The following is a 24620-nucleotide window of genomic DNA, read 5'->3' on the forward strand; positions in this document are numbered from 1 at the left end:
AGTGCACATAATCCAATATTCGATATATAAAGTTTTATGTGAATATATACATATATTTTAAGATTATGTTTGTGTTAACTATTGAATAGTATTTAGTAGTTTTCTAGAAAAGCAAACTTAGGTAAACAGAGATAACATAAAACATTCTGACAAAAAAGGCAATATAAATGAAAGTGTAATCACATATAGAATCACACAATTGCAAGCAACAACACGTACTCATATTTTCTTTTTTAAATTTATTTAACAGCTTAAGTGTGCAAGAAATGAAAAGATGACCCCTCCAAGACTTACCACACTGCGAGTGAACTTTTCTAGGGAGGTTCTACGCCCTTGCTCATTCTCAGTCTTAAAAAACAGAAAGGGTTTGGGAAAGAAAAAATACAGGAGAAAAAGCCTTCAACCTTCAGAAGTGTGCGCTTACTATGCTAACAATGTTAGGAAAGCAAAAAAAAAAAAGTGAGATGCAAATTTTGAACTGTAGCGTTAAATGTTCTTTGCTGCAATAGCCAAAGCAGGAATGTCATGATTTGTTTTATTTATTTTAGAAAATTAACGGATATATCTGGCTTTTAATGTATCCCTCCATTGTAATTTTGGTAAAGTTACTGTATGTCTTGTTAATTTTAATTTAATGTCTCTAAATGCATTTGTACATTACAACTGTATTCACAGCCATATTTGGAGAACACCTACCTCATATTTGTTACATCTTCCCATTCACATATCATAACTTTTATCAGCTAACTTGCTATTTTCTGAAAACTCCAGGGCTGAAAAACCCTGCTTAGTTCTCACTGTTTAAAGGGGCTAGGGTTAGTTTTGATTGCCATAGTTAACCCTAGCTGCATTGTGCTGGCAGATGTAATTATCACTTGTAAACTAGATGAACAGGACTGTTTATCCTAACAAAGGGTTAAAGATCTCAAGGCAATATATGTTAACGCATTTAAAATAAAATGCTCCTTAGTTTGGCCCGCATTTGCTTACTGCCATCTATTGTTAACACTAGAAGCTGCCTGTAATGTCCTATGTATAGCGCTGCTCCAAACAGCTAGAAAGTTAATACATATTTTGAAAAAGCGCAAATACACTAACAGGGCTATTCACAAAAGGGTGAAGTGTTTGGGGAAGGCAGAAGTGAACAATCTAAGCCAACATAGCTGAACTGGAAATTTTACTTATTTTTTTTTTTACTAATTTACTAGATGTCCTGAGTCTTCCCAGGCCAATGATGGCTAATATAATTTAAACCACTTCCTCTGAGCCCATTCCATTATGGTCCCACTCTCAGCTCTCTGACTGGACAGTGAAGTAAGGACAGTGAAGTAAGTAAGGCAGTACAGTAATGATATCTGTAAAAAAATAACTCAAGGCAACAGGCCTTGACTTATTTTTTTACAGATATACCATGACCTGGATGAATGAGAACCTTCACAGACAGTACAGTAATGAGATCATCTCTCTGTCACTTTGCTTCCTCCTCGTATCAGCATGTTCCATGTGCTTTTTCTTTTCCACTTTGCGCTCTCCTGTACAAGGAGTGCAGGAGACTGATATCAGGTCAGATTCAGGTACTTACACTGCTTGCATTCAAATAATAAACATAGTAATGTATTAATGAATATAGAACTGCATTTATTTGTGTTTTTTCTATCTGTTGGTAGTTCAGCTTCCAATCTCTCAGTAACAAAGTAAATGAAGTCATGGTAAAGTAAGTAAGGCAGCCCCTATGTGAAACAATGGGATATCACAAGAATATTGGGATAATAATATTTGAAGATGCATTGTCTTTATAATTATTAATAATTAATCATTTATAAGTGCCTTTTAAAAGGGTTATAACATTAATCTTAAACATAGGAACACATGATTGCACCATTTTTATTATAAACATTCATTCTTGGATTGTTATTCCAAATGATAATTCTTATTTTAATGTTGTTATTTTAACACATTTTAAATATTGAACAGTATTATATTTACTACTTTAGCAATATTTGCAGTTAAGAATGTAACTTGCATTGGAAGTAACAACATTTTATGTATGTTAACCACTAGTATGTATTTCCATGTCATTGTTTTAAGTTGGGGTTGGCATATTTTTTATTTCTATACTAGATGTACATTATTTATGCCAAAACTCCATATATGATACGGAAAACATTGTGAATATTAAAAAAAAAGTAATCTGCTAAGTTCCAGAAGTTTTATTTACATAAAAGCGTGTGTTGCACAATAGACTATATAACTTAGTATGAGCAAATTGTGCACACTATCACTATGCATGAGTCAAAGAGGACCACAGCAAGGCAGCCACAGGTTTACCAAACATTATGAATGGAAGCTAATACAATTAACATCCAAGCAGCTGACAAACATGCACACAGACTGGCACAGTTTTTTATTTGCTGATATTGCTGAAAGCAGGTAAGATTAATGCAGTAATGCTTAGCTATAAGACAAAGCTAACGAATGGTTAGGTATAGCTGCATAATCCATTTTACATGACTAAAACTGTAAATTCTTCATCTGACACCAAGGAAATCTTTGTTAGACCTGTTATTTCAACCCTCACATAAACATTATACAACCTATGCTTCCTGGGCATTGTTCAACTACAAAAGCCAGCATGCCTTGCATGTCTAGAATTTGTTTAAGCCACAGGCTGACTCCTGCAGATGTACAAAACAGAGTTCCACAGATACACCAACTATAACCAAGGTACAATTAACCAGGAATAATGGTGAAGATGATCGAACAATATGCCATCATTTTCAAACACATAGGGGTTGATTTACTAACCTTATAAACACACCACGAACATGTATACACCTCTGTAGTGTGTTCCCTCCCAGCATGATCTATGGGTGGAATCTAAACACCTTTGTAGTGTGTACACACCCAGCAGGTGTGTTGTGCAAAGCCCTGCATGAATTTGCAAGGTGATGTTGTGTAAATTAGCTCTATGTTGTGTTGCTTGCGTTGATGAATGCAGGAATGTAAATGCATGAGCTAACCATTTTTGTCTAAACTGTGAAGCAGCATTATATATGCATCGTGTGCATGATTTTTCCATATATGGCATTACTGGAAATATGCTTTTAGAGACTTTTTGGTTGATAAATAAGTTTTGCTGTGTAAGAATCACACGTACCTAGTGCGTGCGTGTGTTTAGGTTAGTAAATCACCCCCATAAACTCTTTACTTTCCTTAACAAAATCAGGCAGTGGCCCTTGTTACTGCAGGAATAGAGGCTACTCACTTTTAAAGCTGATTTCACCTTACAAAGTAATGAGGAGAAACAAAGTGGAAATTTGCTTTAAGGAATACCCAATCATGAGCAAGGAAAATGTAAAAAACAGGATTTGTGATGGCACATGATTGGATGATTGAAGCCAGCACAACTTCAACTCCTTCTCTAATCTAAGTACAACATTTCCTTTGCAAATGGAAAATTAATTTAGCTTAGTGAATGAGGTGAAGATGTACTGGCTTCAATCATTCAATCATTAAATGCAAACAAAAATCCTGTTGTTTTTTTTTTTTTTAAATGTCCCTTGCACACGAATGGGTATTCTTTGCTAAGTGAATGTTCACTTTGTTTCACCTCATTTACTAAAACAAGTGAATATTCACTTTGAAAGTGGACATGCTCTACTCCTTTAGTAAATAAACATCATAGCTTCCATGTTCCATACTTTTTGCTGGAAAAGTTTAAAATCATTCCATACACAGAACACAATTAAAGATTTAACTTGCAACACTACCTGCAACTGAAATTTTGTATTGAATAGTAGACATCAAATACAATGGATTCATATGACATCTACAATATTGAAATGGTTTGACCCAGGTCCACCAAATGATGCAGAAAGAATGAGATCAATGTCCACTATTGTTTAAAAGAGGGCTACGTTAGGTTGAGCCCCTCTATCCTATTATGCGTGGCAGCAATAAAAGAGGGTAATCCCATTTTTAATGGATTACTATTTGAACACAGGCTAATGCAGAATTTAAAGTATTAATACTTAAACCACAAGCCCCCACTACACACCCATTACTTTATCACCAACTTTAGTTTACTAATTATTATACAAAAGGACTCATACCAATACAAAGTATTGAAGGAAGAAAATGTCAGAAATCTAGCAGTGAATTGGTCTTTAAAGTCCATTTTCCTCTGAACTGCACCTATTCTGACCAAGTGTCTTCCTTTATAAAATGGGGCATCACTACACAGTACTTACTTTCGTGATGTAAACAAAATCTCTGAATACAAATTCAGAAAAAAATGCCTTAGACGGTTATATGGCTCTTAAGTTGGAACATTCCAAAATATCTTCATATCTGCAAGTGGCAATAGGTGCATTCATACACTTTTCCCAAAATATGTATGTGAAGCAATTTTCAAAAATCATCAAACTCTGTTAAACTATTCCTATTCTGTAAATAACAGGCTATCAAGCACAAAAAAAATCCATTATTCCACCCAGGATATACCAGTGTTGGTATATTACACCTAATTAGGATTACAGTAAGATTATGTGATGCAATTTAAAAGTGGAGTCCACATATGTTAAAAAAATATTTTTGATTTTTAAAGTTGATCTTCAGCCTTACCTTCAGTCTTGCACAATTGGACAGGCTTCTCTACAGAGTACTGAAATTGCTTACTCTGATTTAATTGCCCAGTGCAAGCTTCTCACAGTTTGAATTTCAAGCTGCAGCAAGTCAGACAGTACCCACCCCATTTCCTGGCTGGAGGACATCCAGTATCACGTAGCATTTTCCTCCTCACTTGACTCTCCTTGGCCCACCCCTTGCATTTCCATTATGGAGGGTCAGCAACAATGTGGGCATTACCTAGGGCAGTCTGAATGCAAATGGATTCTGCCTAGGACCTCTCGATTCCAGACTGACCTCTACCCATTAAGAAAGGGTGGAGATTAGAAGTGCAACTCCACTGGGGAAGTCTAGAATGAAATTGTATTTGTAATCAATAAGACAAGTCAGGTCAACATGTTTCATGGGCTGCAAGACTATTAACAACATTTGTTCCAGCTCGAGTTCTGGTTGCTGAACTTGAGCTGGAACAGGTTTTAATAATAGCTCTATATTAATTATTCACCTTTCTGACATTTCAGCCCAATACAGAATCCAATCTTCTGTTTTCTCCTACCCTTAAAAAAGGGGACCCTTGCAAACCCCCAAAACGCGTTGGCTTGTCTTATTGACTACAAATAAAATTTTATTCTGGACTTCTACCCATGGAATGGTGCTTCTATTCTCTATCTTTCCTCCATGTTGCCATGAGGACCACCTAGGAATCCTAGGAGTCCTAGGAATAGTTGAGCTGCATTCCAACCTCCACATAGTATCTACCACAAAAATAGCATACTAAGCAGTCCAGCACTCCTCACCCTTATCCCTATATTAATTTATCTAGAGTTACATAACTCCTCCCAAGAAACAGTCCACTGCTTGCATTCTGCCCAATTATTGCATTACTGATGGCTCTTGAGAGGAGTACTGAGACAGTTTCATGTGATGTTTTTAGTAAGATATGTACATTACCCTGCCCCCCACCATCCATAATCTGCCTGCATTGCAAAGAGAGGCTCAGAGACTCAGTGATGATGTCACTGGCTCTAAAATAAGGTATATAATGAAAACAGAAAAAGTCTTCTTTTAAAAATGTATTTAGCATATTGATGAGAGGAGGAACCAGGGAGGGCAAAATATTAGCAGAATAAACTTCAGCTTTAAGTGAAAGGCACTTAATTAATTAGGCCACTTTTGCTGGTGGGCAGCACTGAGAATTCTGTTTTATACAGTCCCTGCCCTTTCCATGTGCATGTTCCTCCATTCAACCTAAAGTCCCTTACAAAAGATGTCTTTGTACTAATGACCAAAAGATTTTGTTTCAAGGTTACTGCCCACTTTTATCATTTTACATCAGAGAAGCTATATATTTCAGTCAGAATCTGGGCACTTGATCACCGTATTACCACTGCAAACATTTTTTTACATACTGCCACATATGAGTCTGTTATAGGGGCTGATGTATCAGTACATGAGTATTAAAGAAAACTTCCCCATAGCAATTATCATCTAAGCACTACATAAAACATAACTTATACATGAGTTCAGAAAAAAAAAGGTCTTTCTGGAAATAAAGGAAATAATTTCCTTATGGGGGCCATGTGGAAGAGTCCCAAATATTGAACCCTGTTGGTGTTACTTCTTCCGCGTTAGCATGCCATGGCTGAGTAGCTATAAAGTGGGAAAAGTTTGACCCAGAGTTTTCCTTCCTGTGTTTTATATAATGCAACGATAGGAACAGACACAGCATGGTTCCCACTACCTTCGAATAATATTAAGGAAGTTTAAAAAAAAAATTTGTGGATTTTACACTGCTTTAGGCAGGTAAAAAATTACTGTGTTTCTGCTTACTGCTGGCCTGCAACTAGCCTGGACATCTATATTTCTGTGTTCTGCAGGTCTTTCCTAAGCCTGGTAGGTTGATTGCTTCCACCTGTTGCTTGGAGGGGGCTCCAGTGGTGTGGGAGGATTAACGCCAGGTTATGAATATTTATCTGACCCAACCAATCCCTGAGGTGCTGTTTCAGAGGTATAGCTGGGGAGATAAATGTTTGGGAGCATCTTTCCAGAGCTCTCTTCCCTGGGGCTTCTCCCTGCAGAAGGTTTGTGTGCGGATCTGCTGTCAGCGCCTGGTCTCAGCATTTCCCATGAGCTGGAGCCCTGTATACTAAGCTACAGCTGGAGTAGACACCTGAAGAAAGCTGGATAAGGGATCTTCTTAACAAAGACTTTACCAGGGAAGCTGGAGAGAAGCTGCAGTTTAGACATTGTAGGAAGGATTCATCACCCACAGACCCAGGTATCTTAATGGGGGACAGAAGCCAGTTGGTACATGAGAAAGACTATGACTGTTCTTACACAGTCATCCATTTATTTGGCTGCCTATCTGTCTAATGGAGGTTGCTCTCATAGGACGTGTTGCTGCTACTATTTCAGTATGAACTGTCCTCCATTTTTTTGCTTTTGGGTATCTTGCATCCCTAAATCTTCTCTCCTGAGTTTGTGCTCAGCACTAAATTGTTAAAGGACCCTAGAGACTCAAGCCTGATAATTGCTAGAAGTTGTCAGTGATGTTGGTTTTGGAAACAGGACAAGCAACCTCAGAAAAGGTAGGAGAACCCATAATGATACTAGTGACTCTTACACCACTACAGATACAAGGTGTGGTGGAGAAAAATGTTACGTATATTTATTGTCTATGTCCTTGTTGGAGAGGTTTTCTGGCCTGACAGGAAATGAGGGGAAATCTCCTCAATAGGGAGACAATCTTTAATAACAAATATAAACTGGACACAGGCTCCAACTCTTCTCTGGTTTATCCAAAAAAAACAAAAAAACATTTCAGCTGTAACTAGACTTTAAATCATTTTAATTGTTGCCTCATGGTCATCAATTAGATCTAAGCTTAAGTTGCCCAGCTGATTATGAATGATATTTATTGGATGGTACTAATGGTTCTTAATACTGACCAACTGATACATCAGCCCTTTTTTGTAACTTGGACTCAACAGGAATAATAGTGAGCACAGCAGATTCTGACAAAAATTTCAATTTGATTTGTTTTACCAAAAGTAATACAATATTATGTGAGAGAATTGCATACTGCTTAGCCTAACAGAAACATTATGTATAAAAAAAAATCACCATCATATGAGAATAGGGATATCATTTTTTGTAATGTTCTGTAAAAATGTTTAAAGACTTCTGTCCAATTTACATGCTAGCACGTGTAAAATACATGAAAGAAAATAAAAAAAGGAGTTTAAAGATGACTCAAAATGCAATATTCATTGCATTGGGCAATTACATAACAGAAAAAAAATAAAAATAACGTGTTGTGACACAAGTGCAATTATAACGTAGTGCATATAATTTAAAGTATGCAAATAACTTGAAGAAAAAAATTAGTTAGCAGAAAGAATGGCATATACACACAAAAACGATACAGCAATAGAATTTGAATTAGACATTTTTGTTATTTAAATTTAAAACTACAGACTCAAGAAGTGTAGAGAATGTTAAAAAGAAGAATGATAAAAAAACAAGATTACATAATTCATACAATATTTTGAGCCATTAATTGGGCACAGTTCAATTAATTAATGGGCATACTTCCAGTATACCAAAGCAACCGGGTTGCTGCTGCTATTTGTGCAATGTTCAAAACGGAAGAATATTTTTTTAGGGCATTCCCGGTAAATAAAAAAAAAAAAAATTGAGTTGTCACCAGAACAGGAAGATAATATTTCTCTAACTTTGAAAAGATTTCATTTTACTTCCTGTTGTGTTCTCACACAAGACAGGATGTGAAGACCAATCTTCCCAAATAGAGTTGGCATAAAACAACAAAAAACTGACAGGGATTTAACCATTGCCTGTTTTACCCAAAATAAAAGAAAAGGTTTGGACTTGGATATATTTTAACAGTGCTGTTATTGTTGTTGCAATGGTTTAATTTCTGTAATGAAATAACTGATGTGTTTTACCTACTTTAAAGAAGAACTCCAAGGATATAAATTGTTAACCATTGAAATTGCAAAAACAATAACAACACTGTTAAAATATATCGAAGCGTAAACGTTTTCTTTTGTTTTGGGTAAAAGATACGCTCAGCTGACCCTCAGGCCTGCAGTGGTGAGAGCTCATCGTCCTCAAATCTTATGCAGGTGAATGGACTGCATTATACGTAATGACATCATAAGGGCTTAGACCGCTGGAGCCCAGGGCTAGCAGCCAGGTGGGAAAGAGGATCAGATAAACATATTTGTTTTATTTGAGCCCCTATACCAAAACAGGGGTTAACCTTTTACATTCCTCTTTAAAAGTTAAAGATGTATATCAATATGCAATCAGTAGGTGCATGGATGTGGGGGTCAGTTCACTTAGCAAAGTCAACTTTCATTTTGCAAGATTATTTTAATTTGGCTTAATGAATGTGACGTGATTGTGCTGACTTTAAACGTCCAATCATGTGCAAGCAAAAATTATGTTCTTTAATTGTCCTTGCTTGTGGCTGGGTATTCTTTGTAGAGTGAATTTTCACTACAATCATTCAGATAAATAAAAATCCCATTTTCAAAGTGAACATACTCTACCACTAAACCAACTCCATGGTCTTGGTCACACCAATTCTGCACACTACTCAGACTGTAAAGAGAGACATTATGGTACTGCGATTTCTGACTTTCTTCCAAAAAAGCTAGCTGCCTGTCTGTCATAAAGATTTACCTTCAATACCTTCTCAACCACTAATCACAAAATGCCACAAGTGAAGTCGTAGCAATATTTGAAGTTCTGTTTGTGTTTGCTTGTTCCAGATCAGTGGCTCTGAAAGTATTGGACCCATTAGATCAGCATCATAGCCAGGCAAGTGGAGGTCAGCAATGACAGCCTTCCTATTGCTCTATGCACAAGCATCCTTTAAAAATGTGCTTCTTGTATCTGTATTTGTGGCACAATAGTTTGAGAAAGGGTGTTATGCCTAAAAACAGGAGCTCAATTAAGTTGTACTTGTGATGCCCTATAGAACATAAAGCTGTATCTTTTATTAATTTAAACAAACTGCTGTTCACTTACTATTTACTGCTAATGAAATAAAGCCGAGGTGACATGAACTATGATTTATCACACTTGGAGTTTGGTCTGAACTCCTGGCTGCAGAGCCCAGCTGTGTTATCTTCTCATTTAATATGCAGATGCATTAAAAGATACATGGGATATGATTTGCATTCTCCTTTGCCATTTTTTAAATGCATTAGCACAACTGGATGAACTGAACACATTGTGATACTTAAAGCAGAATTCTAAACAGCTGAAAACCCGATTTAAAAGATAAATGTTTTTGTGTTTTGCGCGCCAAAGGGTTTGTAATTCTGTCCGGCAAATTTTTACACACATCGGCCACACTGCACGGCCAAAACACTGGTACACCTATTTCCTTGTTCAGCAATGTAGCATCCTATGTCACATCCTAGCCTCAAGCCTGCTCATTGGACTATACATCAGCATCATAACTCCTATAATCAGGGAGGTGACGGTTTCCAGGAAGCAGTAAGGCTGAAGCTGGTAGCAGTAAAGATGAAGCAAGAGTGATCTTCCTGACTGTGCATTTTGGCAGACTTGTGTGGATCAAAAGAGTGACTGAACAAATTTACCTTCTGCAGGTGAAAAAGTAACCAGCATTAGGCTTGTCTGCTGAATTATAAATAATTGATATTGTAGTAACATTGATCATTCGTTCTTCCCTAGTGTCATCTTCAGGAAAATGAATCGGCTTATGCTGACTGAAATTCAGGGGTAAAACCCAACCAAGGGGCCAATGAGCAATATCCTACAATGTTTATATATTTTCAGAAATGTTTTTATAACTTACAACCGGTTGCTTGATTCTGTTGTTGCATTTTTGTACTACCCTATAATACTGTAACAGCATCATGTGCCCAAATACGTTCTACCCTGTTTATTTTACAGTCCCTTACCTTGATAAACAGTGGTCCTGAGATTAGTACATTTTCTTGTGCTTTTGCTTCAGAGCCATATGTTGTCTAAGGGTCACCACTAAAGCAATCATCAATCCTCTGAATTTTTATTTACATCAACTGAGGTTTTAACAGGCTCAGTTTACTTGGCCAATAAAAATCTGCACACAACAGAAAAGGCTCCTGGGAGGGGGACTGTCAGTCAAATGAACATGCTGCTATAGCTCTGTACATAAATAGGTATCCTGCACTTGAGTTCCACTAACATGGCTTTTCAGTGGTGAGCAGACTTGGCTTTTAAAGCTTGGTCACATCAGATGCAATTGAACACATGTTGTAATTCATTTTCAGATGTGAAATGATTTTGAAGGCACCGAAAACTGCAGGATATTCTCAAAATGCAGTACAACTAATCACTTCGGTGAAAACAGACATAAGCTGATTTTTAAAGTACTAGGTTTGGCTACATAAAAATGCAGCAAACTGCGTTGAATAATGTCTGGTATGTATATGCCCTTACTCTAGCCAGTTACAGTTATGCAATGCACAGTGCATAGCTGCCTGTCATAAATGCTTTGCTAGCCTATACAGCATAAGCATGAAGACATCCTATCCTGCACTAATACCAGCATTTCGAGCTGCTCCAAAGGACAAGACTGGTGAACAAAAAGGCTTCATGGTCACCACAAATGAGAGATCATGCCTTCTAATAGTTAAGATGGCTTTGGATGGAGTAAAACAGCCTTTTCTAAAATTCCAAATCTGTATTATCATGGACCAATGACTTAACAGATCTAACAATATGAAATGTACAAAATTACAGACAATGTAAATTGCACTAGTCTATGCAACGGGATAAGTAATTGTATTATGTTAAAACAGCTGGCAGGGAGATGAAATTTAGTCCTCGTGCAAAGAAGATGAATGTACAAACAAGGGGCACAGTTCTCATTTCCACACTATTAGCAAGCAGCAGGCCAGAATCAGTAATGTGCAGAAGATGCAAGCATGTCCACCCCAACTTTACCTTCTTCTTCATCGAGAGCAAGTCTTGGTAGGCATTGGAGCGCAGAAAACGTGCATAACTATCACTCTTCATGAGCTTGTAGATATGCGCCTGCAACAAAACACACATTGTCAATCTAAGATATTTTATTACAGTCAGGAATCTCAGTTAAGAGACTATCATAGTAAAACTGGATGTGGATCTGCTGTAATCACTAAATGTAACCAATTAACACTGTCATCTCTTTTCATTGCAAAGAGAGACAAACTAATTGCAAATGAGCACTCCTCTAATGCCCTCATAAACTGCAAGGGAAATAATTTTGCATTACATCAGCAACTCTGGCTTATAAAGCAACGCAGCCTACATTTTGTGAAGCTCAAACCCTTGGGACAATAAAGATAATTTTGTGTGCCTTTTTTTTAAGTGTTGCTATCCTTTAAGGTGTCTGTAAATGTAAATAACATAAAAATAAGAACTGGTCACTCAAGTATATTGGATTCAATTGCAGACCTTTTTTTAAATGCTTCATATTCCTAATAAAATACCTGCTGATCCTGCCAGTTCAATTCACTTCCTTATTGGGCATGGCTATGGTTTGCCTATGCAGCTCTCCCCTTCAGTGTTGTCAGCTCTGCATATTTTATAACATTCCAGTGTAAGGCATGCCATGTCTCTGCAAACTGTGCTCTCCCCTTCCTCTATTCTGCACCTAATGTCACAGACAGCAATGCCTCTAAGGGGTGATGAAAAGCAAATGATTGACAGTGGCTCCAGCTGGGAGCCCTGCTGTCATAAAGTCACACAGCAGTCCTGCAGCAATTCTAGAGGTAATGCAAGGTAATAAACAGGCACATCTGCTGCAAATACCTTGCACAGAGTTTAAATAACATAAGCATAAGGCCATAAAGTTTTATAGTTATCAAACCTTTATTCTGCATGAGCCATCTATCCCTTCAATTAACATGCCTACAGCAATATATCATTACAAGGCTCTGCCCCCCTTCCTCGGACAAATGAGGAACAGATAAAAGTCACATGACCACTAATAAAGCTTTGTAAAATTGCATTGTGGGATGTGTCTAAAGTTTTTCCTTGAAGCAGCTGTAAATCCAGGGGCTGCCAGTCAATAACTGCCTTTTCATACCTTCATACCTTCCTAAACCAGTCTAATATTACATTTATCCCCAAAAAATTCTTGAAAATGTATTTTTAATGACCATGGTGTAAACATGCAAATATTCATAATTTGGGTACCTGAAATCTGCATCAATGTGCAAATGATCTCCCCTGGTAAACCTGACAACAAGAGTAATTAGTTGTCGGCATATGAATTATGGCTTTTCTCAGAGGAGATGAGGATAGGGAGTTGTGTGAATTCCAGAAACTAAGGGGGTTATTCACTAAAGAGCCAAAAGGATCCAGCCGTAGCTTCAGCTGATCCTTCGGCTCTCTTCGGCCACCTCTGCCCTTCGGTTCAGTCAAAGCGAAGGGCTGCTGTATGGGGTATTCACAATAGCCTGTAACGAAGGCAGTCGAGCGGCGGGTCGACTGAGCCGAAGTGACAGCCGAAGCGTAGAGAAAGGTCGGCTAAAGCCGACCGATCTCCACGCAGATGACAACTGGCCGGAGCCAGCCGTGATCTCACAGCTCGCTCCGCCCAGTTGTAATGACAGATCAGCGTCCCCAAATGACCTGTCACGGCCAGCTTCGCCCAACTGTTATTCATTGCCCGGACCTGCTAGAAGACTCTGGTAGGTGCCGGCCAATAGGAAACAGTTGGGCGGAGGTAACTGTCACCGCTAGCTCTGCCCAATTGTTACTCTTTTGCCGACATCTATCAGATGTTTCATTATGCATCGGGAGTCTGTCGCATGCAGTTGGGTCGGCATGCAGCGTTTAAAATTTTTTTTACATTTTTTTCTTTAAAATACACTGTATTTTTTTATTTTCCTTTTTTTAAAAATGTTAAAATAATGTTTCAACTTTTTTTGCATTCTTTTCACTTATTTTCTATTCTGCTCGGTACCTCAGAGGTACTCTGAGCACTCAGCATATAGAGGGCAATAGCCCGCTATATACTGAGTTTTGGGTTACGGGAGTAGGATAGTATATGTCCTCCCGTGACCCTAAAGAGAACTATGGCCAAAAAAGATTACCCCATAGTTCTCTTTTACATGCAATTGGAATGCACCAGGAAACAAACTAACATTTTATTTTAACCTGGGAGGGTGTACTACCTGTATTTCCCTTATTCACTGTGTTTCATGTTGTAAAATTCTGTTATAATCACATCTCCTATCAATGGGAAAATATTTTCACTAACCCAGATCCTCAACATTTTGACATTCCCATCATTTTAAATGGCAATATGTTTGGTCACAATTGATTAAAAAAAAAGGACTTGTATCCTACAAATGATGATACAATCTTTGTCTTGATTTTTACTTAATCTTGCCCTTGCACTGGGCACTTTAGATAGCAAATTGTAGTACAAACCACTCCAAAAGGTCTCACAAGTTACCAACAGATTTAATCAAAAGTATCTTTTCCTTGCATTAAGGTAAAAAAATGTAGCTTCTAATTATTTAAATAAATAACTATAAATTAACTGGAGGCAGGTGGAAGGGGTAGAGGTTTTCTTAATATAATGACCACAGTTAAGCTTTAACAATTCAAAGTGAAGGGCACTGAAGAAGTGAAAACATCCACAAACAAGAACACATAACCTTATAACTGTCATCCTTGAGAGAGCTCAGATCAATAAAGAATGTTATCTCTTGATTTCCACAGGTAATGAACTCTTAGCATTGCTGTTTGCCTCTTTAAATAAGCTCAAGTTAAAGTGACATTAAAGGATACATTTTTTTCCTCTCCCCCATGTTAATGTCAGCACTTACCTTAAATGATGTCTCTTAATCCGATCTTCTTCTTCTTCATCTGTCCCTCCAGCGGTGCGGCGGCTCTCCAATCCAGCGCTGACTCCTCTCTGCTTGCAGGCACTTCTGATCCAGCGGTGTGTGCATGCGGGTGCACACATCCATAGACTTACCTTGCGTCTCTGCTCGTCTCTTGGCCGAGAATCCGAAACTGCGCATTCACCCCCCCAGCAAGATCCTTTGTGGCCGCACGAGCAGTTCCAGATTCTCGCCTTGTGAGTGCGCAGCGATAAGAGGCAAGTTTAAAACGCTGTTAAAGCGTTTTTTGTTTTTAAACTTTTTGCCTATATCTAGGCTTGCTCGCAGTAGATATAGGCAAAAAAACGGAGGCTTTAGAACCCCTTTAAGGTTTTATGATTGCACATACATTGTATGAATATAAAACAGTGTTCCTTACCAGTTTCATAACTTGTACATGATTGGATGATGGAAACTAGCAGAGATTCACCTCATTCACTAAGCTAAGAGAAAATTCCCTTGCAAAATGAACAGCCGATTTACCTAAATAAATCAACCCCAATGCATAAAATTGAGAATTATTTTTAACTAGTGTTTCTCGGCACCTCTTCCTATACTAATAATACTCAAGCATGTGTTTGGGGTCACACTGTTTTTTGGCAAACGTTTGGTAAGGGGATTCAGATAAATTAAGTGCACATACATAAATAGGAATTACCATGTTAAAAATGACAAACCTGTGCATCTTCAAATGTGTACCTCCCTGCATCCTTCACATTTTGGCTTGTCTTCTCAAAACTGTGAGAATCTAAATTGATGGCACTTGGTGCTCCAGGGGCCAAAAACTCTTGCCATATTTCTTCTACTCTTTTTGGAACTTCTTGCAAAGGTTGCCTCTTCAGATCTTGGACGGCCAGCCAAAACCTTAGGAAAATAATTAACTATGAAAGTGACAATGTGTTTTAAGCTGTTTTAAAATAACACTGCTGTTAAACTAGATTTACATTGATTATTTCTTTTATGTTAGGTAGACGGTAAAACTAGACTGGACTGTATGACTTGATCTCATGCTACAACGATGTCCTCTAGTGGAAAGATTTGTTCATTGCTGAAATTTTTATCTACAGGCTCTGTGGATGTGTATAACTGTGTTCTCAATGCAAAATTAATTACGTATGCCTAACAAAATTTCATCTCTGAGTGAAGTGTAATTAACTCATTTATATTTTCTGCATATTCGGTATATATTTTAAAAATAAAAATGTATGACTTTAGTAAATGGTGCTATAACTATCCTGGTTGTGAAAAGAATGGCTTTTCATGTTTCCATTTGGTATTGGATTAACAAGCAAAGCTCCAAAAATATACTATTTGTAACTTGCTTTAGAATTCTCATGCACCCATCTTTTTTAATAACGTTTGTTAAAAAACTTTTTTTGTTTTCAAATTTAACTATTATAAATGTATAGTATGAGTGGGGTGCATAATACATTTTTTTAAAATAAAAAAAGGCATTTCTTATTGAATCAAAAAGGTAACAAATGGGTATTCAGTGAGTGTCATAGTACAAACACATCAGTGACAAATAAGTGTTCATAGCATAGAATTATTTATACCACAATTAACATAGTGTATATTTTCAAATAACAGAACCTTGTTTCTATAAATGAATAAAGCATTAAATGTAATGGTTATAACAATTTGAGTCCACTTCTTGAACCTATTCTCTAATAGAGTATGCAAGGGTTAGAATATACATAGCGTATTTCTTTATGTCCGTGCTCCATTGGGGACATTTCTTGTATCAGAAAATGAGGAGAAATCTACTTATCAGGGACATCATCATTTCAAACTGGCAGTAGTTCTAACCCCCACCCTATCCATAATTATCCATAACTGGCTGACGGGCTTCAAAACAAGACTCCTGCACTTAGGGACACCTGAACTAGGCACCCGTAAGATCTGAAATATGAATATGAAATATGAATTTTGTTGTGAGATTTTAGCTCTGAGGATTGGTGGCATTGTATCTACGGAGCTCATAAATAAGTAGGCTTGTATGATAGAAGTATGCACGTTGTTTGAATTTAAAAATGTATGGACCAACATTTTAAAAAACAATGAGCAGCTGATAACCTTATTGGCCGCTATACTAGGGACTATTAAAGAACTGCTGCAGGATCAGATGAGTATTTCTTATTTATTTAAACCCCTAGAGACAAATGAGCACTTAACCCTTGCAGTGCGGGGGTAGCCCCACTGCAAGGGTTATTTTGTAAAATCTTTAAATGTATCTAAAGCCAAATTTTTTTTTCTTTTTGATAGAGAATGGTTAAAATAGCATCATTTAGTTTTTGCCATCTGTGTCCTATTGGGGAGAATAACCGTCACTTCCTTTCCAATACTCACAACAGGAAGTGAGAAAAACTCTTTTCAAAGTATGGGCTGTCTCATCTTAGACAGCTGTCACCAGAAAATGTATTTTCATTGGAAGTGGTTCCCTCTAGTCAGTGACAATTTAAAACATTGGATTTTCTTTCACGTTACAGTTTTGATGACAACAGTCACCAGAACAAAAACAGATGATACATCTCCCTAATGGGGACTACCATAAAAAAGATAAAAGAGGTTCTAACCATTCTCTACTTTATCCCAAAAAAGTTATGACTTTAGGTAGTAGTCGTTGTAGTTGTAATTTACATTAGAATATATACAGTATGAAGGAGCATGTAAATGTTGATAATGTCTTACCTGAGATTTTCAGAACTGAACTCTGACTCCAAAAAGCGAAGGAATTGGTCTCGTCCTACTGGGTCTTTCAGAATTTCATCAAGCGAGAAGGCCCATCTTTTCACACGCTGCTGGGATGGCTCTTTGCTTTTTTGGAGGGGAAAAATGTTTTTATTTATATATTTAATGAATCCAATTCTTTGAATATTCCAGAATGTACTTCTGATAACTGCTTTTTTATTTATTGAAGGAAACTGGATTATTCATTAAATTATATTTTATTGATCCACTTAACAACTGCAGTTATGATATGGCTTATTTAATCCAGTGTTGTTTACTTCCATTTACAACACTAACCCCTTTTGGCACAATTTCTGTTCCATTTGCCTCACCCACTTTATCAAAAGTGTGTAAAATAGCAGTTTGTCTTGGTTTAATTTTTCTTCATCGTGATCCTCTCAGTATTTATCAAAAAGAGATGTGTATTTTTCACCCATTAAAAAAAAACCGAAGTCAGTAAAAAATGTTGTTTTTTGTTTGTTTTCCTCCTCTTTTTTAACTTTAAAAATAGTTTTCTGTCTAAACTACACTGGTAAAGATTTATTTGAACCTTTTAAATATGGGCATGCCACTATTGATGAAAAGTTTGCAGCTGGCTATTCCTTACAAACTGAATATTTTACAGGCTGGTGTATAATTTTGAGATTATTTCAATGAAGCCAAAAACTAGATGAAAATAAAAAATGTATCTCACACATCCATAATAGGTTTTTTTGGACATGATTTTTATCTGATGCTGGTGATGAGGTCTAGCCGATTGAGAGCAGCAATTTGCCAGCTTTATATGTTTTTGAGAACCAAAATTTGAAATCCATTGTTCTAAGAAGTGGAAACAGCTTTTCTCTATCAATCTATCTTATCCACAGCATGATTCTCAGCTGACTAGACATTTATAATAGATAATTTAGTATATATGTATTGTGATAGTTTGGGGAATATAGCACAATGGTAAGCGCTAAGTGACCACTCCTGAAGCCGACTTTAACATAAAAGGACAGTCTTTATTCATCAAAAGGTCAGCAGTCCTTGAACATCACAAAGTAACTTGCTTTTCTTCAGCATAAACGAAGCATAACAGTTCATTGGACTCTCATTAACACATCATGTTTTGGTCTCACCGACATCTGACTGTCCCATACACTCCCAGTGTTATAGTCCCAGGACTTTCCCTGGATATACTGTCCTCAGCAGCTTCCCTCAGCTCCAATACTTCTGGTATTCACCCTCGTGGGTCACTGTCCCTCTCTGTCACCCCGACAGGGATCTCAGGGTCACCGACCCTCTGGACCTCTCCAGCCTTCCTGGCTGTGTCACCTGTGCTCATGCACGCAGCAGCGTCTGCCTGTCGTTGTGTGCCTCTTGCACACCCACAACTCTCCTCTAAAGCACTGGGCTGGCTTCCTAATAAGGCTGCTCTCAGCCACCTGATCAGCTCAACCTGGCCACTGGCAAAACCTGGCTCCAGGACTGGAGATCCCATCCCACTATAGTCTGGAAAACCTGGAAGGGATTTGAACAGCCAGTTCCTCCTCTCCAAAGGTATTCACATTGTGGAACCTCTCAGACCCTCTGGCTGAGAGTCCTGGGCGCCAAAGTTGCCATACTACACCGTGGCATTGCCACGCACTGCCACAGTATATATAAATATATATATATATACAGTTGTGCTCATAAGTTTACATACCATGGCAGAATTTATGATTTCCTGGCCATTTTTCAGAGAATATGAATGATAACACGAAAACCTTTCTGTCACTCATGGGTAGTGTTTGGCTGAAGCCATTTATTATCAATCAACTGTGTTTACTCTTTTCCAATCATAATGACAACAGAAACTACCCAAATGAGCCAATTTGCATGCATCAGCCCGGAAGCTGCGCATGGGACGTACTTGGACATTCCAACATGACAATGATCCTAAACACAAGGCCAAGTCGACCTGTCATTGGCTACAGCAGAATAAAGTGAAGGTTCTGGGGTGGCCATCTCAGTCTCCTGACCTCAATATCATTGAGCCACTCTGGGGAGATTTCAAACGTGCAGTTCATGCAAGACAGCCCAAGAATTTACAGGACCTTTAGGCTTTTTGCCAGGAAGAATGGGCAGCTTTACCATCTGAGAAGATAAAGAGCCTCATCCACACATACCACAAAAGACTTCAAGCTGTCATTGATGTTAAAGGGGGCAACACACCTTATTAGGAACTGGGGTATGTAAACTTTTGATCAGGGTAATTTGGGCAGTTTCTGTTGTCATTATGACAGAAAAAGAGTAAACACAGTTGATTGATAATAAATGGCTTCAGCCAAACACTACCCATGAGTGACAGAAAGGTTTTCGTATTATCATTCATATTCTCTGAAAAATGGCCGGCCAGGAAATCATACATTCTGCCAGGGTATGTAAACTTATGAGCACAACTGTATATATATATATATATTTTCCTGCATTGGGCCCTGTTCAAAATGAATAGGCTGCGGTAATGCAATGCGCTGCAATGCACAATAAGTCATGTTGTGGTGCATGCATTACCAAAATGCTAAGGATGTGAACACAGGCCTTTCCATCTAACACTTGCATGTACTGGAATGGCATAACTTAATACCTAAAGAAAAGAAGCAGGTAAGGTTGTGCAAACAAAACAGCTGACTCGTCGATTATTTCTTTCTAAATAAACAGGAATTTAAGCATCTGCTATTATCAGTAAAGTAGACTTGTCAGTACTGTTATTGGCACTTTGAACAGGCTCCAGCATTGTAATGCAGGTAACAAGCTGTGCCTTGGCAAACTTTAACTACTTTCTTTTGCAGCCCAGGGCTGCTACAATAAGCAAAATTCAATAGGATAACTTGTACACCTGGCATACCTTATTTCTAAATCCCAGAAAATGCTGTCATCACTTATCCATGGATTAGAAGGATCAGGTGGGGAAAGAAAGGGATCGTACTCTGTATATTGTTCGGAGTAAGCAATAAAGCTGTAGAAAAGAGAAAAAAAAGGAACAAAAATGATTCACATACAGTAATAACTAATATCTTACATCAAAAGATGATATATTTGAACATACTTTTAAGTAATTTCTTAATTTAAAAAAACATACAAAAAGCTTAGCACATTGTTATAAAGTCATGGAACTCCTCTCCTTATATATCAGCCTGTATATCTAACTTACCTGTCAGCTACTTTGGACATTTTTAAACAATGTCGATCTATCTGAACATTCAGAAAATGTATCTGCAAAGAGAATAATTTCATATCAATCCAATCCATGAATTACGTGTTTATATTATAACATTCACATTATCATAAATATCTCGGTAACGTTTCCCACATACACTAGATGATGTTTGGAAATAAGGGAACAGTCTGCACACCAAACATTTTTTTTCAACAAAGGAGTGGAAACTACAGTACTGCAGATACTATTGGTACCATTCATATATTGGAGAGACAATTGGGTATTGGATAATTATCTCTAACCTGCACAATAATGTTTTACCTTGAAGAATGTATGTTTTCTCACTGGTGTGCCATAGGATCCATTAGGATCAGCTAATGACCAATACATGCCTATTGGTTCCTTAAATGCCACCTGCTGCCTTGTATGCCATTTAATTCACCACACAACTACCTGCAATAAAACTAAATTATTCACCAGCTCACAGTCATCTTTGATCCTCATCAACATTTGATTTGGAAGTTAACAATACTAGCAGAAACTCTCCAGCACCTATAATCATAATTATAATGACTTAAAAGGAGAACTATGAGGTGAGTGATTTCCACTCATCCTTATAGTTAGAGCCAACCTGTGACAAAGAAGCTGTGACAAGTTGGCTCTATTGATTGGGAAGTGAACAGAAAGATGCCGCTGATCCGCTCACTTCCTGATCGTCTCCCTGCAGTGAGCGGTGACTGTCAGTCACGGCTCCCCGCAGGGATTCCTGCCTCCCCTCTCTGATCCTCTAGCACTGAGTGGAGAAACAAACGGGGGAGGGGGGAGGCACAGCTGGCTCTGCCTCTAGATAGGCAGAGCCAGCTGTCACTCACGCAGCTGGGCGGATCTCAACAGTATTCTGGGGATCCGTCCCGGCTGCGGCGCTCTCAGTATATGGTGGCTATACTGAGCTTTGGGTCACGGGAGGAAGTTAGTATCTGTCCTCCCAGGACCCTAAAGAGAACTATGAGGAAAAACCCTTACCCCATTGTTCTCTTTTAAGCATGCCTCATGTGCCTTATGATATATGGCCAGATATCAGTCCTAGTGATAAAGCAAAGAAAACATTTATTGCTTTTTTGCTTTAATTAGTTTAGCCTAGTACTAGACAGGAGCTCAATTCCTTTTATTACAGAAATACTTTTTTATTAAACAGCTTTTCTGTTCAATACGTTTTCTTAAATGATGTTTATATATAATTATTTTAGGGCACAGTTAGCCACATATTGCATGTAACCTGAAAGGGGTGATCCAGAATGAAAAATAAGGGTATAAAAGCATTAGGATGGGAGATTGAAGGAGGAATTAGTTAGGGGGTAGTTATCACTTCTCATTTATACAAGAGATGATTATCAAAATATGTTGGAAAGGAATTTCACAACCCTTTATTAACCACTTGAAGACAGGGTATTAAAAACCCCTTCCTGTCCAGGCCATATTTCAGTATTTAGCACAGTGGTACTTTGAGTGACATTTATTCCATCATGCAACGCTGTACTGAAATTTATTTTTTATATCATTTTTTGGGGACACTTAGAGCTTTCTTTTGGTGGTATTTAGTCATCACTGGGGTTTCTATTTTTTACTACATAACAAAAAAAGTACCAATTAGTTTTTAAAAAAAAAACTGTTTTCCTTACATTATAATGCAACATTTATTATTATTTAATTTTTCTGTGAAATATAAAAGATGGGGGCATGTCAGTTAAATAGACACTAAACAAATCAAGCCTTAAAATTGCGCACGCGCACCTGTGAAATAACTAAAAACGACCATACCCAAAATTGGCCATAGGTGACGCTTTAAAAGCTTTTACCGCTCATACGTTTAGTGTTAACAGTGATTAATGGCCCTAAAATTATTGATTGCCCTCTGACGTACGCGGTGATATGTAACAAGTGTGGCGCAATGGGCGCAGTCGTTTTCATACGTAAGTGCACCCAACGCATGTTTGCGTGTGTATGTGGGGGCAAGGGGGGTTTAACTTTTTGTGTGTTTTTTATGTGTAACTTTCATTTTTTTGTCATTTTGTTTTATTTTTTACACTTAAAAGAGAACTATGGGGTAAGTGTTTTTCCCCAAAGTTCTCTTTAGGGTCACGGGAGGACATATACTAACCTCCCCAGTGACCCAAAGCACAGTATATTGCGGGCTATTGTATGGAACCAGCTGTTTCAAATTTTGACATTTACCTTCTCGTGCGCAGCATGGGCACAACGACGTTTTAAAACGCCCAACTGCATCTAGAAGGCTCTCGTCCGGCAGTTTATATACGGCCGCTGGACAGGAAGTGGTTAAACAACTTTTGTAAAATTTACAATACGTTTCCTTTTTACTCTTGCCATTATTCCACCTCACCTCCCTCTTTCAACCCACAATCTTGCTTTCTTGCCTGTTGTTCCTTATACGGTTGTGGCAGTAGGGTAATTTAAGTGTATAGTGCACGTTATTATCCTATGTGACAAACCAGCTTCGTTGAATATCAAATATGCCCAACAAATTGTAATAATTATTTAAAAAAAAATTGTATACTGTTGCTGAATATAGTATGAGATGTCAGGTATTAAAAAAGGAAAATTAAATTATATTTCCTTAAATTTGGAGGGCATGAAACTATGTTCCTATTTTTGAATAATTTGCAACAGCCAGATGTTAATTAGGCCATAAAGAAAACAGGAACTATAACCAAACGTGTGCTTGTATTAATCAGTCAGCCAAACCAAGGAGAACACTGGAATGCATTTTGGTGGTGCAGCAATTCAGTCGAAGACTGGGAGATGTCCTACCTGTTGTCCTTGTTGATGCTAAGGCTAAGATATTACAGCTATTTTTCAAAACAGTAAAGATATACAATAACTCTGGCATGCTATAAACCTATGTGTTCATGTGCAAATATAATTATGTCAATACCATGCAGTGTAATTTTAATAAATTAAAAAAAATATTCAGACCATACGCCATCATTGACATACTGCATCCATTTTTAAAATTCCACGCTCCTTTTACATGTATTTCCAAAATGATGTTACTTTCAGGTTAAAAAAGGCCTCAAGCAGAGTCCTCAAATTCATTTTTAAATATTTTTTGTTTCCTAACTTGTTACTCCCATCTTCTCTGCACCCAGTTACGCTCTTGAGTAAAACAGTTGTAAATGAAATATGTAATTTCTGATGAAACACCAACCTGTTTTCGCAAGTCATCTTTTGTTGTTTTCCTAATCACGTGGGATGCCATGTGGACTGGGCTCTGTGACTGAGAATCTTCTGATACACCATATACTGACTGGAAAAGCACAGAACATTACAATCAGAATGGAGAGAAGAACAATAGTGTTTAAAACATTTATATGCCTCTCTATACAAATAAATTATCTTGGAGTTACTTGTGACTATCTGTGATTCCTTTAGGTCTATCATGGTTAAACATAACAGTGCTGACTTTAAGGTCTCGTTCACACCTAGGCGTATTGCATATGCGCGTCTGTCGTGCGACCGTCGCGCGTTTCCGAAGGCTACTTGGCTGTATCCCAATGGAAACGCGCAACAAAACGGCCCAAAGTAGTACCTGTACCTTTTCAGGCGTGGGCCGTTTGTAGCGCGTTAGGGACGGGCGGAAATACGCCAAGGTGGGAACGAGACCATTGACTACAATGGGATTTATATTTTTGAGCGTTTTGTAGAGCGTTCGTCGAGCGTAGAACGCGCTACAGAACGTTCAGGTGTAAACGAGGGCTAAGGTCAGCTTCACACCTTTGCTTTGTAGTAAGACGTGGTAAAATAGGCATTTTTCTGCACAATACATTAACACATGGGATTTGTTGCTCTGACATTCATTTTGAAAGCCCCCTCAACTAACAACACAACAAACCTGCATTTTAGAAGGTTGGGCATTAAACAGAAGATTTTCAATGCACCTGGACTTTTATTTATTCCAGTGCACCAAACACATGGATGGTTCTCAAATGAGCATTGTAGTGAGCTGGAAAAAGGTCAAAGTGCTTTAAAAGGTGGTTTAAAAGGACCATTATGGTGCGCCACAATGGCAACACACCAGTCTAAATCCACCCTTAGACATGCCTGACAAAGCACCAGTAAGAGACCGGGCTTTATGGTGGAACACTGGCTTG

The 24620-nt window shown here is 37.8% G+C and overlaps 1 protein-coding gene across 2 annotated transcripts in view; it reads right to left on the minus strand.

Moving 5' to 3' along the window:
* Nucleotides 1-24620, minus strand: part of LOC108791224 (regulator of G-protein signaling 6) — a 267130-nt gene that overhangs the window by 9750 nt on the left and 232760 nt on the right. The window contains exons 11-17 of one of the 2 annotated variants that reach the window (XM_018561639.1): nucleotides 23678-23776; nucleotides 20449-20510; nucleotides 20143-20253; nucleotides 17238-17363; nucleotides 15224-15410; nucleotides 11611-11700; nucleotides 295-348 (exon numbers count right to left, since the gene is read on the minus strand). In XM_018561639.1, coding sequence (XP_018417141.1) covers nucleotides 295-348; nucleotides 11611-11700; nucleotides 15224-15410; nucleotides 17238-17363; nucleotides 20143-20253; nucleotides 20449-20510; nucleotides 23678-23776 — 729 coding nt within the window. The remainder of the gene's footprint in view (nucleotides 1-294; nucleotides 349-11610; nucleotides 11701-15223; nucleotides 15411-17237; nucleotides 17364-20142; nucleotides 20254-20448; nucleotides 20511-23677; nucleotides 23777-24620) is intronic. The other variant, XM_018561640.1, reaches the window with a different exon arrangement.

This window comes from Nanorana parkeri, unplaced genomic scaffold (assembly GCF_000935625.1).
Source record: "Nanorana parkeri isolate BGI_ZX_2015 unplaced genomic scaffold, ASM93562v1 scaffold535, whole genome shotgun sequence".
Taxonomy (NCBI): Eukaryota; Metazoa; Chordata; class Amphibia; order Anura; family Dicroglossidae; genus Nanorana; species Nanorana parkeri.